General features: G+C 45.5%; 1 protein-coding gene across 1 annotated transcript; it reads right to left on the reverse strand.

The window, feature by feature from the left end:
* Positions 1-352: 352 nt before the first annotated feature.
* Positions 353-4572, reverse strand: LOC109487034 (zinc finger protein ZIC 4-like). The gene is made up of 2 exons (XM_019790973.1): positions 2945-4572; positions 353-1950 (listed from the first exon to the last, which is right to left on the reverse strand). The coding sequence occupies exons 1-2, from the start codon at positions 3993-3995 to the stop codon at positions 1490-1492; spliced, it is 1512 nt and encodes a 503-aa protein (XP_019646532.1). The 5' UTR covers positions 3996-4572; the 3' UTR covers positions 353-1489.
* Positions 4573-18403: the final 13831 nt, after the last annotated feature.

Genomic DNA, 18403 nt, shown 5'->3' on the forward strand with positions numbered 1-18403 from the left:
GTGGTCCAAATCGTGTGTGTGGTTTGAAATAAAAAATGTCGGACTGTAAAAAGAGAGCCCAGGTAGACAGTGATTTGGTTACCTTTACGATTGGATTATGATCCCCTGTGACACCAATAGAATTGATAACCCAATAACAGTGACAACATGTATCGTTGGATGAGCCCTTTACGCGTTAGATGGACTAACTAAATCTCTCTAAAGGACTCGAAATCCCAGATTTTAGACGACAAGGATTAACGGGCGTTTCCACCGCCATGACACTTAATTACACCGGCAGTTGCAGCGTTATGAATATTGTATTAACTCTTACACAAAACACAGAACAGAAAGAGCAAAGGAGCCATTTTTCTTCCAAATTTTACACAACTTTAATCTGGCCTGCACGTGTGCGGATGAATAAAGAAAAACAATTTGTGTAGGAACGACAAATACAGGCAAATACCGGAGAACTCAACTAGTACAAAATTTCAACTGAGCACGTACTTCTCTCAACACGTTCATTAGAATGGGAATGGCACTTAATAAATAAATAAACAAAACATAAAATCATCAAAATGTTAGGCAACAGAGAACAAGTTCGACAACAAGTTTACGTTCTTATATACAAGCTTGAGACGGTCTAGAAAGTTGGGCTTCGAAAACTTTCAGCTTTCTTTTAGTGATTTCAGTTCTGTGACTAACATGTTGTTTGACTGAGAATGTCTGTTATTCTACCATCCACTGTCTGGAGATTGTGTACTATTTTTCCACTCACGAGTCTACATTACTTATGGTACAGACGTTCAAAACTCAAGGCTGAACTATGAACAATATATATTGAATTTTTTACACATGTCGCGACGTAAAAAATAGAGTTAAAAGTCAATATTTTACAATAAATATCATGATATCTCTCGTGAGGATCTCTCTACTTAGTTCATAACTCAGCGACTACATCAGCCCTAGTGAGGGGCTATATGGCGGCGTACTAGACTATTTCCTACGATGTCGCTTAAAATTGGAATGCTTTTTGTTCAGAAATATGAGATTATTCCTTCACAGAGTTCTTGCAATACAATAGTGGGAAAGACACCTTTCACTGTTCGCGTTTAAGAAGTCTAAAACCTCACACTTTTTAGCGAATGACTCGCACTAGACAAAATCGGAGCATTATTTCTGCTACACAAGCAAAGGTTGGTTTAGAAACTAAAAGCGAGGTATGTCGACAAAAAATAACAACAGAGAGCACCTTCTCCGAAAAACGATATCTTTCTAGTATACATCCTCTGTACAAAATATTGCTTTCAATTCTTTTACTCTATAATGTGGCACATTTGACGCGAGGAACTGGCTACAACCAGACCTTTCGCTTGGATTGTTCCGACTATGAAAACCATAACAGACGACACATGGCAAAGTATGATTTTATGCAAGACGAACTCGTCTAGTTTTCATGACCAGTCTTGTCTGGGATTGAGAAAGTGGGATGTCAGAGTCTCTGGCCTAGTCAGAAATGCCCAATACCGCTGGCTACAGGGGTAGTGGTTAAGTGGACAGGACTTACGCACGAAGAGATCGGCGAATGTTCGTTGGAAGGCGGGGTGGGCATCCCTCCGGTGGACTGGCACACGTACCACTCGCTGAGGTTGGTGGCGTGTGTTGGGGTCGGCGCGAGGGTGGCCGACGGCGGGAGAGGGTGCTGCGAGATCCGCGGCAAGTCCCGGTGCGTCTCGGAGCTCGTGGAGGACGGGCTCCCGAAACTCTCGTCGTCCGGCGTTGGAGAAGTTTTCCCGTGAACCTTCATGTGTTTCCGTAGCGAACTGGGGTGCGTGTAGCTCTTGTCACACCCGCGGACCTTGCAGTTGTAGGGCTTGTCCGAAGTGTGGACGTGCGAGTGCTTCTTCCGATCGCTGCTGTTCGCGAACCGCCGGTCGCATCCCTCGAACTCGCACTTAAACGGTTTTTCACCTGCAGGAAACAACAAGATAAATATGCGGCCATGAAAAATCAATAAGACAACGGGGAAGCGTTGATCGGTTGATGATTTCAGTCATTTGTTACGGAGACAAACCGCTCCGTGCCCACAAACCTGAATTTCGGGTGGAGGGAGCGACGCCTCTGATTGTCTCATTCATACAGATACAAAAGGTCATTGTAGATCAGCTAATATTCAGACATAACACATCCACAAAGTGTATTGTAAAGTAAGGACGTTTCAAGCACACTTGTGGAAGTTTGGAAAGCGCTCAAAAAAGCTGCGGGGTTCCCAACCAAATTTTGGTTGCCACGCTCCCAACTCGGCAAGGTGCAAAGAGGCGCTACCAGACTAGCGGAAGTGTAAAAGTGTTAGAGGGTATCAGAATATGGCGATAAAACTTGTGAAATTTCTCATGTGAGACCGTTTGCTGGCGCAATCAAGAGATATCGGCGGCTAGGGACTACTGGTCAAAGTTGATCCCCGTTTCCTCAATTAACGGACATATCAAAACACAGGCGACACGCACAGAATGGTGGCCGAAATTCGGTGTAAACGACTCCCGCGCCAGAAACAACGGTTAGACCACAAACTGTTTCCTCTTTGAAGTCAGGGAACACACACTTCCATGTCTGGGGTGCAGACAACATACACATCTCGACTTGTACTGTGTCCGTTCTACAATACACATGCAACATCACACACGGACTGGGCCTTTTGTAAAGTCGGCTAAATAGGGAAGCAACAAGGCGCGCGGCCAAGTGACAAACAGGGTAAACAGATGGTCAACACTTCTAGTGTCTGGATTTATTTGCCACCCAATCCTTTCTCTTGTAAGCAAAGCACTTGAAGCAGATAAGGAACACCGAAAACAAATATACAAACACTCGTAGGCCAGTATATTAGAGACATTTAGATAGTGTTTAGCAATGAGAGCCCCTGTACAAGCGGGGTCTACTAGTGAAGGAAGGACGAAGTTGTACCGACCTGTATGTGTTCTCTTGTGTATCTTGAGGTTTTCGGACCTAGCGAAGAGCTTGCCACAGCCTGGGAAGGGGCATGGGAAGGGCTTCTCTCCTGTGTGGACCCGTATGTGGTTGACCAGTTTGTACTTGGCCTTGAAGGCCCTGCCGTCCCTGGGACAGTCCTTCCAGAAGCAGGCATGGTTGGTGCACTCGGGCCCGCCGACATGCTCCACCGTCACATGGGTGACGATCTCGTGCATGGTGGAGAAGGACTTGTTGCAGGGCTTCTTGGGCTCGGGCTGGTCGGGGTCTATCCAGAGACAGGACAGCTCCTGCTTGATGGGCTGCCTCATGTAGCGGAAGAAGGCTGCAGGGCCGTGCGGCGGCATGTTCATGGGCGCCATGTGATGGTTGAGCTGGTTGGTCATGAGGTGGTCGCGACGCGGACTCGACACTTGGTTGAAGCCGTAGCCGTCGCCTGGCAGACTGAGCCCGTTGACGTGGTGCGCGTTCTGTGGATGGTGGGCGGCTGCCTGCTCGTGGAAGCCCGGAAACATGAGGTGGGAGCTGTCGGCGTGCCCGTGGCTGTGGAAGTTGCCCGAAGTTGGCACGAACATCCCGGAGCTGGCGGTGTTGTGGTCGTGCGTCAGAGACCCCGGCAGCGGCACCGTCCCGGCCAGATGCTCGCGTCGGAGAAGGAAGTCCCTGCTGGCGGTGAAGGCCTGCGCTGCAGCCGTCGGGTAGCCCGAGACCGGCCCGTGGTGGTGAGCGTGACTGTACCCGTTGGTCGGCGAGCTGAAGTTGGCTTGGCTGCTGGGGATCTCGCTCATGGGATGCGGCGGACTGAGTTTCAGGGCACCCATGTGGTGGGAATTGTCCCTGCTGAATGGACCGAGACTCATGCTGCCGGCCTCCACACTTCCCTCACTGGAATGATGCGTATGTGGCGCTAATCCGAAACTTGTGACTCCATTGATATTTTGATGATGTCCAACGTCGACAAACCGCAGCGCCGGGCCGTGCTTGACAAAGCTGTGATCCATAATTTGGGCCGGCAATGCCTCCGCACTCATGACGCTCCCGCCGCTTCTATTTGCAAATGAACGCAGAGGCAGGAAGACAGAGAAAAGTGCTCTCCGTTTGCATGCAAACACCACCTTGTTAGACGCCCAGCATGGGACCCGGGCCCACTCGGGGGGTAATTACTCTGCCCGTTGATTGGTTCTCGTCGCTGTGATTGACAGCTCCGCGGGACGACAGCCAATGGAGAACAACACCACCCTTCCGCGCATGCGCCGAGAACATATTGGCATAAAATATGTCTGTGGTGTGTACCCCTGCCGAGATTGCTTGTTTCTCAATGATCGGTTGCGTGTATTTCCTAAGGTATCCTTCTGAGTTCGGCAATGTGGTATCACCCATGGTCCCCAACCACAACGCTTAGTCACTGACACATTACGTGCATACGAGACCCGAAAGACACTGAATACACATTTTGCCAGTACTGTCGTTTGGTTGTCTGGAAAAGTTTTGACTTCCAGACTGTTTGTTTATGACTTACGCGAGCCTCGTTCACACGTAATCGCCAAGCGTGTGCACCAAACCGCCCATCGCAAGGATGTCCCCTCTTCCGTCATGTGTTTCACGCCTCGCACATGACACACATCGGAAGTACCACCAACTTTTCCCTCGAGAAACGACGTTCTTCACCCCAGTAGAAACATTTCCCTCCCCTTACCCACCCAAAAAAGACTTGTGCTTCTTCAACCGTGAAAGAAAAAAAACACTCCAGGGCGAAATCCAATTCATTACAGATGAAAAGAACACATTGTCTCATGACAATAGAACAGGGTGTCATCTTTTGCCCCTATGAATGATTACGTACGACAACATAAGCCCGGGTCAGCAGAGTTTCTGCCGAAACTTTACGCGTCCCAATAATCGCCAAAAGATGGCCGACCTTCCTGCGTGTCTAATTGGAGCCGCCGTGCCCTTTGAAGACCCCGCTCGGACCAAAATGTCCCAATTCTCCTTATGGAGGGGGAGAAGTCCGCTGAAACCCGGAAAGGATGGGAGAGGGGTAGAAGAAGGGGGCACGGGGAAACAGTGTCATTCGGAAGACCTCATAGTGAGAGAACAATCGCCGGCTCTGATTAGTGGCGAGATAAGACGATAACCTCTCCCCGAAAATGTCACATTGCGCGAGGAAACCGTCGGGAGTTTTCGGAACGCTTCGGAACGACGTAACCTTCGTTTTCTCCCCGACATCCTTGAAAACAAGTGTACAAGTACTTGGGAAGGTGTGGGGAGGATTGGGTCTCCTTTATTTCTGCTGTAAGAAAATGTATTCAGGAAAAAAAGACGACGTCCACACCTGGGCTGTTGACTAGCCCGCAGGGGGTATTTACTCACCAACTCAATAAGAACTAATTAATAGCTGTGCAAGCGAAGATGTAACACGTCAAAACGATGCGAGATAAGATAAACAAAGCAGGGCCCTAGCTAAACCAACCTGCCACTAAATGGATGTAAAACACGAACGCTGGCGGTATGAAAACAAACACCGTGCCTGGCCGTAAATTGGTGTGGATGTAATGATTAGGACGTCGAGTATGTTGTTTTGTTTTTAGTCAAGGCTGACCAGGTGTAGACACACGGTATGGGCGGAGCAGCCGTCACGACGGCGGGGTCGCTACCAGGGAGGACCCGGGCAGCCGAACAATGTGCTATCGCCAAATCCGTCATCGTGTGCGCCCCCCTTCTGCGGGCTAACTCGTAGGGCGGTTTTTCGCAGCACGGAGTTTTGTAAACATGGCCCGAACTCAGTCAAAACACGAGGCGAAAACTTTCAGTAAAAGGCCGATATTTTCTCTCCCTCTCTCCCACCCCGTTTCGCTTGATGGAAGTTCCAGCACATATGGCGACCTTATTGTCCCACACGCACGGCTCCAACACTTGGCGTGTCTGCCAAATGTCCCAGTGCTCAGGACTTGCGCCCAATCCAATACCTTCTCCACGATAAAAACATAACAAAGAGGAAAACACGACGAAAATCGTGAGAAAATTAGACACGACACACGCACTGCCAGAAAGGAGCACAGGCCTGGTTCTTCCCCGCGGTTTTTATCGGGCTAAACATGCGCGAAGTGTGTTGAGCGCGCGCCACTAGATCCGATCCAGATCCCCCTTCTCCAACAATTACCAACAAGCTTCTCCGACCTTCTGCTCTCTACATTCGGCTTTTCTGGACAACTTCAACACAATTCAGCTACCTCTCGCCATCCTTTTTTCTAGTCATTTTACGACATAGATCAAAAAGCAAGATTTAACAATGACTTGCATTGTTACACATCGTCTAAAAACTGGATGAAAACCAGATTGAGTGGAGCCGGTGTATCAGAGCTGCCAGCTGGCTGTAGATCAAAATACTTCGATTTCTTCCAACTTCTTTACGACCTAACAGACGCGCGCGAACCAAACGTAAAAATGAGCGGGAAACTAGACAAAGTTGCTGTATTAAACTTTACCATTGCCCCTTGTGCCAGTGTAACTTTTGCAGTCCTACTTTTAAGTACTTAGAACCATCTGAAACTTGGTAGAACACCTCCGTAAAGTACTATAAATAAAGGTTAGAACTATTTGGAGTGGTCTTTCTTCGCCCCAATAACCCTGCGCTGTTTGAAGTAGAAGCCTGATGTACGAGTGAACTACGCCGGCATGAGTTCGCTCGTGACTACAGCCTGGTTATGATTTTCTCGGCGCGCCTTTTATTCCTCCTTGTCTCCAGCGCTTCCATTTCTTGCGTCTGAGTTCTGTAGTCGCGAGTTTGTAAGGCTGATTGCTAAAGTCTGTTGCTTGTTTGTTCGTCCGTCTTCTCGGAAAAAAATATATAGTCAAGGGAATTTCAGACTCCGTTGCATTCCTTAATTCCAAAGGATTGGTTCCTTGTATTCCAGACCGCGAGGAGCAAGCTTTGGGATTACGGCAGTCACCAGAGAACCAGTTCCTTGGACAACGTCGTCCGCGCTGTGTTTGATTAAGACTTCTGAAGACGCCACGGCGAAACGTCTCAGATGGACTTAAGTGGTAAGACTATTAACATCTTCTCTCAGTGTGTAGGTTAGCGGTTCAGGTAGGCTGAACAACTAAACATGATGTATGCTGGCCGCAAAGGGCCAAGAGGACTGGCCAGTCCTGGTACCAATTAGACGGCCACTACTTCCACATACAACAGGTGCAGCTAGTCGTCACCTAACAAGTAACGCACTGTGGAAACCAACCGTAACCACCGACCGTACATAATACTGGGGGTTGACATTGGCCTTAGGAAGGCAGCTCTCTGAGAAACCGTGCTCTGTTCGCCCTGGACCAGCGGCACAGGCTAGCCGCTGTTTGAAACCTAAGCCTGGCTGTTACGTTAGGGTTTAAGTTTGTATTTCACTGGACTTAGGATTCAGCGGAAGTTAAAGTACAGAACACAGCGCTTGTGAAGGTTGGCGACTGTTAAATTCGCTTCTGTATCACAGACATACCCGTTTCTTCTGTACCCCACATGTACAGATGTTGTAATTATATTCTTGTAATCTATCCATAGTAAAGTAGAAATAAGCAAAAGTTTAGCTCACTAGTATAGCTCATGCAGTGAAATATGATAATAGAAATATGGCCTTCAAAAAAATAAATTTGTACACGATTTAACCTTCTCCCTGCTGCCTAACGCTGTAACCAATAGAGCATTGGTAGCCAAACGGTTACTTCGGTCTGCTAAAGGTTAAGTTATTGAAAGATAAGAAGAAAAACACGTGCTCTTTTTCTAAGAAAAAGGGATTACAGAGAACAGTGTACGCCTGTGCGCGTGTGGGAGGGTACAGTCCATCCCTCGTCGCCCCTCGCCGATCTCCGTGTCAGGATAACAAAACTGTTGCTCTAAAACCTCTCCAACCCGCTACTTGCCGAGGCAACATGTCTGGCCCTGTGTCAAGTTCGCGTTTCTCAGACTCACGGCGGACGGACGGATTTATTTTCACGGACAACAAACAACCAACACTGACAAAACCAAAACGTCACGCAGAAAAGAAATGACGTATGAAAAAATTATGCTAGCTGCAGTGTTAGAGGCCGTCGCTGGGGGCGCATTGCTCATGACCTTGTGAGTCTGAAGACCAGGGAGTCTGGGAATAATGATTAACCATATTAAAGGCAATAGCCTGCCTAACAGACCAACTACAGTTCTACTCTCCACAGGGATATAATTCCGCCGCTTGTAGAGAACGAGATGGCGGTCTCGGCTCGGGAAAAGAAGTGAAGAATTCAAGAAATGCCTCGCGTTATAACCCAAGCAGAGGTTGGAGGGGAAGATTGTGACCGTCCTTCTTTACATCGTTATCTGACAGTCGGTCCATCCTCGCCTCTACCAGGCTTCAGGGGCGACTAGAAAGAGTAGAAATTGGCCTAATACTATAGACAGAAGACATGCCAGGGGAATTTGTCCGCTATTAAAAATAAATAATCAGCTTGCCTCTCCCCTGGCATGATTTGTCTATTTGGCCAATTTCTATTCTTTCCAGCCGCTTCTGAAGCCTGGTAGAGGCTACGTCCATCTAACTGTGAGAAAGCGTTTGTCAGAAAACCGAAGGTCGCAACATTTACCATCCTACCCCTGTTTCGTAGCCGAAACCTCCGCTAGTAGTAATTTCCTGTGCGGTGGAGAAGGTGTGTTCGCGGGACCCCCGACCAGCTCCCCGACAATAGCGACATGAGATCGCAGCGTGACGCGTAATCATTTTATGATGGGGCCGTGACAGGTCCTGACGCCGTGCACCCGAGGCACCGGGGGCTGGAAGATGGGTTTCGGCGGGGAGCAGGGCTCACGCTGCGGGGGCAATATTGCTCCTGCTGGCGGCGAAACGGGCGACGTCATACACACGGCCTTGGGATGGATATTAGTAGTCTCTACCAGACTCCTTGGGCTGCTAAAATATACCAAACATTGGCCAAATAGAGTGAATAATCTAGAGGAGTTAGCGGCCATAAAGGTACAAATAGACACATTACGAGTCTGGTTGGCGTTTTTTTTTTCTTTTCACACACTCCACACGCTGACAGGTATCTTACTATACTATTCACGGACGACCTTGGACCTCGGTGTAATGTCACTCCCTTCTCACGCACAAGCTGTAGCCTCGATAACAGACTCGTCGGGAACTACCAGAACATTGGAGCAATCGTAGCCTGGGTACCATCCGGATTTTTGCTCCGCAACGCTCGAAAAAATCACGAAAATGATTTTTTCGAGCGTTGCGGAGCGAAAATCTGGATGGTACCCAGGCTAGAGCAATCATAAAACAGTAATTATCAGCGAAAAGAGACGGCAATATCATAATATTATCATCTTTATTGGCATAATTGTTGTGACTTATACTAGTAGCATGTATATAAAGCTATAAGTACAGTATATCTGAGAAAAACATTGAAGTAATATTTCTAATAACCTAATTTTCTGCATGGAGTACAGAGCTGCTTCTTCTAGTCTACATCACAAGGCCCGTCGAGAAGCCTGCTGTGGAGACTACCTATGCACAAAGTGGGGGATGCCGTCTAGACAGATAGTTATCGCACGGACTTCTTCCGTGTTTGTCACTGATGTTCATCATTTTCCTTCATCAGTCATCAAGAAACTCAACTCAAAGTAAAGGTCATCATACGGTCAAGGGTTGGCTGAAGACGTCATAGTTTCAGTAAGTGTCTTATTCAGTACATCCACTCTCAGGTAGTTCATTACTTAATAATAATAATATAATTGAATACAGTACTTTTGTAGATCGTTCAATGCCATGTGATGGGTTTTATGTGTTTTTCCTGTGCTCGTCGCCAAGGCTAGCCCTTTGTAATAGTTTCCGCCTATCTTTGGCATCCTTCTCTGTATAACGCCACAGCCGATTCAACGGACAGATAAACTGGATTGTGTCCATATAAGAAGATGGACCGTGAATCTGTAGGATCAGATGAGGCATGATGAGTTGCTTGAACATTGCAGTTTTAAGTTTTAAAAAGACGTGTCTTCGCCCGCTTTGGCCTTGTACTGACGTTCAAAGACCAACGGAGTCATACTGCCAGCGACGCACTGTTCTACTAGCCTCTATCAGGCTTCAGAAGCGGCTGCAAAAAGTAGAAATTGACAGATAAAATGGGAGTTGGCCCGCTAAAGGAGCACAGTTCGGAACCGGAAAACTGTACTCCTTCAGCGATCCTCTGGCGTGTTATCTTTCAATTTGGCCAATTTTTACTTATTCCAGCCGTTTCTGAAGCCTATTATAGGTTAATGTTTTACGACTCATACTTGAGTACTTTGGTAGTAGGGCCTAGAGGGGGAGGGACACCAAAATTTATCATCCAGAATAACTTGAATTAGTTTCAATACGTTTCTACAGAATAGTAGAGTGTAAAGGATGCTCGACTTTTCTTTTCGCTCCAATGGTATATACAGGAGTGAGAAGGTTCGGGTTTACGTGGTTTGCGTGAACGTTATTATTTTTATTCATACACATATACAAGACTTGGTGGTGCCGCACTCAAGTGGAAAGCACTTATGTTTACGGCACCACGAAATTAATGCATATAATAAAGAAAAAAACAACGTTATTTCCGTTGCCGTTGAATGAACTTCAGGAGCACGTCGGCAGAACGCAGTTACTGCGCCTGCGCAAAACTCCCCTTTTTTACGGTTTTCGTTGGATTTTTGGTCAACGTTGCATTAAGTTTGCCTGTTGCAGAAGATATCTTTTACGACAGAACATTTGGAAACTACAGATGGGATGTTAACCTTATATGCGCAAATACGACGTTATATGAGACGTTCTGCCGAAGTGATATACACAATACATTATCGGTTTCGCACATGCGGTACGTTCTGTCGGTCGACGTGCTAACTTCAGGGACCTTGAAAGCCACGTGCACAATGTGTAGCTAGAGAAACAACAACAAGAAACAGAGGATCACGATATACCATAGTAGATCATAGTATGCAGGCCAGGTGTGCTGATCTTCTCATCCCTACCCGCTGCGTACGGACGAATGAGAAGGCACCATGAGAGATGTACTTTCTCACGATCCACAGAAAAAATATCGCTTTTTCACTCCTAACGCGTGCTGGCTTCATTTCCGTTTTTTGAAGCACCGGTACTCAATTTCCTCTCGCCATCTCCGTTCTATAGAAAAGGCTCCCGTTTGTTAAACAGTAAATCGGCAGCGCTTTGATCGAACCCCGCTTCTTTTGTTACCCGGTAGATATTGCAATTTCTACCGCAAACACGACTATGTGGCAACCCGCCTAGTCACTCGGTGATCGGTGATGGTTTCGAGGAGAAAATATTAATTGCGTGGTCGAAACAACATCGTAACAAACAAAACATCATGTACAAGATTAAACCTCTTGTTGCAAATTGCTACATGTGTTACTCCGTTGGCAAATGACCTATCTGTATACTTGATGGAAATGTCACAAATGAAAATAAAACTTTCTGGTGTCATTGTTACGCTTGCTTATAGCAACAATTTATACAACTACAACTTAATACTAGTAGTACAATTAACGCCTTGCTTGTCTACTTGGTAAGATAAAACTTTGTGTCTGATTCAAGTTCATTCAAGTTCACTATAACCCCCAATAACCTCCTTGGTACTGTAACGTTACAGTACTATCACACTTGTTCCGTATACAGTACAAGTCTTATTTGGCACTTTGTATCCGTTCAGTTCCTGGAAAAAAAGGCCATTTGCATCTTCTTGGCAACACTTATATGGTTATACAACCTTGAATGTTATTTTGCGGGGGCTTGGTATCGTGACTATCGTCACATGCACCAAGGGCGTCCTTTGTGATTACTCTGCAAACAGAGGTTTGAGTTTTGGGTTATTTTGGGCATGTTTTTAGGCTTGTTTATCGGGGTTTCTTTTTTGCACTGGATTATTTTCACCCCCCAAAAAGCCCAGTGATTTTTACCCCCCCCCCACAAAAAAAATCTGAGTGCAAAAAAGAAACCCCGATAAAATGCCTAAAAAATAACCCCAAACCCAAACCTCTGCTTGGATCATCAGATCACCCTTCCCATAGCAACAGATCCAAGTCAAGTACAAAATGTACGAGTATTACTCATCTTCAGAACATCTTCACGGCAATGACAACATGTTAATAGAATTTGCACCAGTCAAGTTTGTATTTGTTATTTATCTCATCTCTTATCCCATAGGACAGAGGTATGCGTCTAATTTCTTCACACTTATTCCAAACGGCGTGTTTTACGGTCCCTCTCGTCGGGAAGTCTGGCCTTCTCTGCCGACCACTTGCCCCTGACGGTACGGGGAGTGACAGGTCGGAATGCCGCTGACAGGAGTTAACATAACCCCGTGGGAGGGACTAGTGACACAGAGTAAAACATTACCTGACTTGTCTTTTCAATACATTCGGCGTCCTTAACACTTTCCCTTCATGGCGAAACGCTCCCTGAAAGCGCGAACTCGTTTGAAAAGTCGTCTCCGATCCTGGTACAATACCTAGCCGAGTTGTTTCATCGGATCAAAACCTTTTGATTCTGTTTTGCCCTGAAGGTGCACGCGTTAAGTATAATGGCGAGTTCACTACGTAGTTGTGAGAAAATATCAACCATCGTATCGGCGTCGCGGGGTTCCCGCGGAGTTCGGACTTTGTAGCCGGGAAACCGAGATGCATCCCCCCGCCCGAGGCAACCCAGCGCAGCGGGAAACACAGGTCCTGAGCACCGCAAAATAGACAAGCAATAAACCAGCACGCCCACTGGTTCAGATGCAATAGAAAAACTTAATTGAAATTACCACAGGTTGTTAGCGAGGACGGCGGAAGATGAGAATGTCGTGAACGCTTATTTAAGGCGATTTGTAAAAACGCTTCAAGCCAGTAAACAGGTCGCTTTGTTGAAGTGCGTTCGTTTCATCAGGTGTGGATAAAGGCAGGCTAGGCTGGTGAAAAATACAATAAAAACACATTAATCTTTGGCAGAATGGACCATGATAGGACGAAACGTTCTTCATTCAGTCTTGACTGGTGTTTTGTTCATGATCACATCGTCTAAAAATGGTAATCTTTATATTCGATCATGGCTTCATGCTCACGTAACATTTGAAATCATGACCTTTCTTGACGTCCTTGAATGAAACGTCGCAAGTTTGGGACAAAGATACGAGATCTCCAGGCAGATCTTTTGGTGGCTGCAAGACAGTATCAAATCGGCCAGTTTGCCAGGTAGTACACCCACCCGAAAAAAAGATACAGGTATAAAAAATAAAGTCTGAAAAAATGCCTAAAACACGCCCAAAATAAGCCTAAATCTTTGCTTGTAGAGTGTTATAAAGGCGTAGTAAAAAAAAGAACTGCTGTTGTTTCAGCTTGCTTGATTTTAGAAGCAGAATGTTATGATTGAGTTGATGATGTGTAGAGATTGAATGAAGAAATTAGCACCCAGCCGAGAGGGAGGAAGCCCTATTCTCACCCCATGTACAATTATCCCCGACTCACAACTGAGCAAATATTAGTACAAGCCGCATCCAAACAACCTACAACAACTCTCCTTAGTAAAACTTCCTGTCAGACACGTCAAAACATCGCCATATTCCCTCATGTCGTTTGAATATTGTTGCCGCCATATAGCAAGTTTTGGGCCCAGAGTCTCCTTTATTTTTTTGTTATTTTTGCTGAACGATGTGGCCAACAGAAAACTGATATACCAGAATATATAAAATATCAGAAATTAGTTTTTAAAAACATCAACCACAAACCCTGCCATAGAGGCTTGATTCTGAATGTTTAAACATTATAAAGCAGTCCTACTACTGTACATGCACTAGTATTATACCTGTTGATCAGAAGATATTGTTGCGTGAGCTTGAATGCAAAAACAAATGCGAGGGGTTGGGGGTGGGGTAGGAAGGCTGGGGTCGAGGTGCAACGTGTGTGTAATTCCAATATGGCGAGGAAAATTAGCCTCTACCAGGCTTCGGGAGGGGGGGGGGCTGGAAAGAACCCGGGTACAGGTGCTCACAAACTGTGCTCTCTAGCGGACCAACTCCCCTGGCATGTTGTCTCTCAATTTGGCCGATTTCTACTTTTTCCAGCTAGCCTGGGTGCCAAACCCATAGCACACTGGACACAAAGTATCTCACTGAGATACTTGGCACCCAGGCTACTTTCCAGCCGCCTGCCGAAGTCTGATAGAGGCTACAGAAATATCTCCTCTATACAATTATCATCATCCTCTATACAATGATGTCAACATAGTGGTGATGGATTTGATGATTTGGTTCTCACGGAAAAATTCTCACCAAGATTAGCAGTTCATTCACATGATCATGACAAAAAAATATAGATACAGTATGACAGTAAATTGCAAGTACAATGTAGTTGTTTTAACTCTAAACACTGTATCTGTGCTGAATTATACGATCCGTCGTATAAAAATAACAATTGAGTGCCTCCTTCACTACATTATACAATCTGTAGTCAATTAATGGGGACAAAGGCGAGTCCATTTCCCCCATTCAGCTTTAAATCAATCAGCTAATTCCCAATCCACGTCTATACGTGAAGTGTTTAATCCTGATGCGATTACGCCAGATTTCCCCGCGCTAACATATGTTCAGGATCACTACGATTTGTACAATTTACTACAAAAACGTCAAAATCTGCAATCAATTAATCAATACGCGTTTTTGACCTTTGAACGGCTAGGACTTTGAGTATAGGACTATGACTCTGTTTTGACGCATCAGACTTTTATGTTTACTGTATGTTGTCCACTCTTGTCTTACTGTATTTAACAATGCCTTGTGTAATTTTGCTGGGCCACCTTGGAAAACAGCTAATGTAAGCTGAATGGGACTACCCAGCTGTCTTATGATGAAATAAATAAATAAACACCAAGTGCTAGTTTTTATTCTAAATTATTTTTTTGTCATCTGTTTCAAAACTCTTAATGTTTTTGCTGTATGTGTGTGTAAAGCTTTCACAAGAATATGGTGACGTATTTTGCCAAGTACTAGTAATATTCATATGAGGAGCCCAGAAGGTGATAAGACGATAAAGATAAGGTAGTTCCACACGTGGCAGGCCGTTATGTACTTCCGTCATCTGCTTTCTCACGGCTCTTCCGTGTTGTGTGTTGTTGTTGTTGTTGTTGTTGTTGTTTTTAACGTTAATGATTGTCGTTCCTCATGGTCTACCTAGGGAAATGAGTAATGGCTGTGGTAAAATTTCCTACGTAGACATGTTGGCCATAGAGCCAATGAGCTGGCCTGCGTGTGCCCTGGAAACAGTCTGGGAACCAGGCTATCCATCAATGAAGATAAGGAGCTGATGACTCAGAACTTTACCTGTGTGAAATGAAACAAGAGAAGACAGTTCTAGGACTTCGCCGAACTTGTGAATATATTTTCATTATCATTACATCCGATCACCTAAAATGGTCAGGAAAAACACATTTGTCTGATTCGCTCTTTCTGGCCTTTGTTATCGTCCAACGTTAAAAAACAAACTCGATGTTCCCAAAGACTGAGAGGCATTTTTCTCCATTTTGCACACTACTCAGACTCATTTTGACACCTATAACACCTTTAATCAACACTTCATTTCAACAGCATCAATCAACAGAAATGAAAAAAAAAAATATGGAAAGCTGGAAATCAGGTAGCAACTAAACGTATAATGACAAATGGCACATAATTTTATCTCATTGGCGTGATTTTTTTCTTGTTATGGTGTAATATTCTATTTCCCACGGTACACAGACGGCCGTGTGTGTCACGTGACACAGGCAGATATCTCTCATGCTTGTAACAGATTTGTCATCTTGATAAGAGGATTACAGTTTCTATTCATTATGTATTTACAACAATCATTTTCCTTTTTTGGAAATATAACTTTTTATGTCCATCCCCTATCTAAACAACTAACACACCTACAAAATTAAAGGTGGCATTTATAACAAAGTGATTTTTTATCTTAATTTTATTGTTTGTACGTGACTTTATGTATTTTGTTTATTTGTGTTATACAGGGCCCCACTGAAAAGCAGTGTCATCACTGAGTGGGAAACACTGTTTAAATATGACGGAAAATAACATAAAAATAAATATGTAAATGACATAGTACCCAACAAAAGTCAAACCCAACATGTTAGAACTTAAGGATTAGCATTAAATGAATGGTGTTTGATTTTGACCCTATGACTCGTAGGAGGGGGGGGGGTCGAAAGAACCCCCCACCAGAAAAAGTTCCACAAGGCTCAAAGGTCCACCTTTTGTCTTATAAGGTCCAAATGATCCTCAACTGATGGACTGATCTGTATCACCAGCGGGGCTGGAATCGTAGCAAAACTGCTCACTATACGTCCTTGCTTAGTCATTGAATAAAAACTTGTCTGATTTGTCGTTAGAAACCCTCTCAAAACGCAGGAAATGCCATTCCAGAAGGTTCTATTTTCTAAATTTTTAGGGTGAGCATGCCCCCGGACCCCCTTAGGAAGCTCTCGCTGGTCCCTCAGACCTTGGGAACGACCCCCCCCCCCCATACAAAATCCTGGCTACGGGCATGAGATCGTACGATGGCAAGACAGTATCCTTTGGTGATCTGCTTAGAGATTATATACGGCACTTTGCCTTGGCCTTTACGATACACGTACCGTACATGTGTGGGTGTCAACGCGTCCTACAGAATGTACTGTGCTTGTGCGAACGCCAACGTCGCATCAGAATGTTCCCTATTGCAGAAAACTACAGACAGGATGTCAGCCGTATATGGGCAAATACGACCTTCTGAAACTTTCCATTGAAGTGCTATTATTACATTACCGTGGGTTTGCGTACTGCAGTGCGCTCTGCCGACGTGCTGTTTCATTCAGAGTAGAAGGTGTTAGGCCTAGGTTACCATGGAGACAGGGGTAACATTCATAAAGCGACCTTTTGCCGTGAGTTGCTGGGGGTGAAATTCATAAAGCCAATTTCTGCTGCTTCCGGGCTTCAATATTGGCTCCCGCGGAGTGTTCAGAGTGGTTCTCTCTGGTTCCTCCTGGTATTTTCCGGTATTTTCCAGTATTTTCTGGTATTTTCCGGTATTTTCCAGTATTTTCCGGTATTTTCCAGTATTTTCCATATTTACTTGACATTTCAAAATCTCCCGACGTCATTACGAGACACGTGTAATGCTGAGGTCACATTTCCCAACCGGGGCCCGGCCGGGTAGTCTTATGGAACGAAAAGTATTTCTAGTATATAAAAGTTGAAAAAAGTTGAAAAAAATAATAATGGGAACCATTTGCGTATATTATTGATTTTTCGTTAATCAAAACGGCCCGGCCGGGCCCCGGTTATAATATAGGAAACGCGACCTCAGCATAAGTAGGTACCTCAAATCTGGTGATGATATTGCCCAACCCACGGCATAGAGTATTTCTCCTGACCTTGGAAACTCTGGACAGAGAGACTGAACCGGATCCTTCCATCTGCTTGGAAGATGACTTGTAATTGTAATATCCACGTCTGTTGCAGATTAACATATCATGCAGGTCAGCGGTCCGCCATGTTGACCTTGGAGGGGACGGCAGGGGTCAGCTGGCCCCGGTCCTGGCGGGCCGCTCCTGTCAACAGACTCGTCTCCGGGAGTTAGTTCTCGCTCTCCTGAGCAATAACCGTGGTGGAAGTGATCCCGTGCACGGGTGCCCCGCGCTAAGTGGTCTTGTTTAAAGTCCAGGCTGACTGATATGTGTGGGTGTTTAAATATGCCATCTCCGAGAAGATGGGACAAGTTTGTTAGCCTGGAGGCCAGACTGTTTTCAGGGCTCATACAGACCCATAGTAATGATACAGGCCATCTTCTCGGCTCTAGGGCTAACATGCCCAAAATGAAATTTTACTAGTAGTTTAACCTGTGTGCCATCATCCGTGGATCTATACTCCACGCCAATAATAGTCTGGGTGCCAGACCGTTGCCAGGGCGAGTCAGTACAGGCCAGTTCCTCGGCTCTATATAGGTCATATACTAGTAGCTATGGACAGCTATTTTATCATGGTCAGCTTGTCTCCATGAAGGTTTACCATAGACACCCCCAGGCTTAGGTTAGCTTCTCGAAACTGGCTTCTTTCGTGGTGGGAAATACAGCGTGCTTCAACCACCTGTAACCCGCTACGTCAGCTCAGCTTTATCTCCAAGCAGAGGTAAGGACTCAGTGCGTTTGTTTTTAAGCGTTTTCGGTGCCTTTCTCGTGATCTGTAAAGATTGCATATTCATCCTTCGATGGATACGAAGATTTGAAAATCTGACCATGAGCAAAACGTCGAAAAAAAATCCTGTATGAAACACTGAGCCGCACCCTTCATCTGCTTGGAGACTGTAACCCGGAAGAGAGTGATTAGCTCTCCCGGCCGCCCCCCTCCCACCCCTCACCTCTCACCACAGGTG

Source organism: Branchiostoma belcheri, unplaced genomic scaffold, assembly GCF_001625305.1.
Source record: "Branchiostoma belcheri isolate BF01 breed outbred unplaced genomic scaffold, Haploidv18h27 scaffold85, whole genome shotgun sequence".
Classification (NCBI taxonomy): domain Eukaryota; kingdom Metazoa; phylum Chordata; class Leptocardii; order Amphioxiformes; family Branchiostomatidae; genus Branchiostoma; species Branchiostoma belcheri.

Excerpts from the sequence above, each read along its gene's own strand:
- LOC109487034 (XM_019790973.1), bottom strand. The coding sequence starts at position 3,995 with ATGAGTGCGGAGGCATTGCCGGCCCAAATTATGGATCACAGCTTTGTC. Across the intron at positions 1,951-2,944 it reads ACACAAGAGAACACATACAG|GTGAAAAACCGTTTAAGTGC; the intron begins GTCGGTACAACT and ends TGTTTCCTGCAG.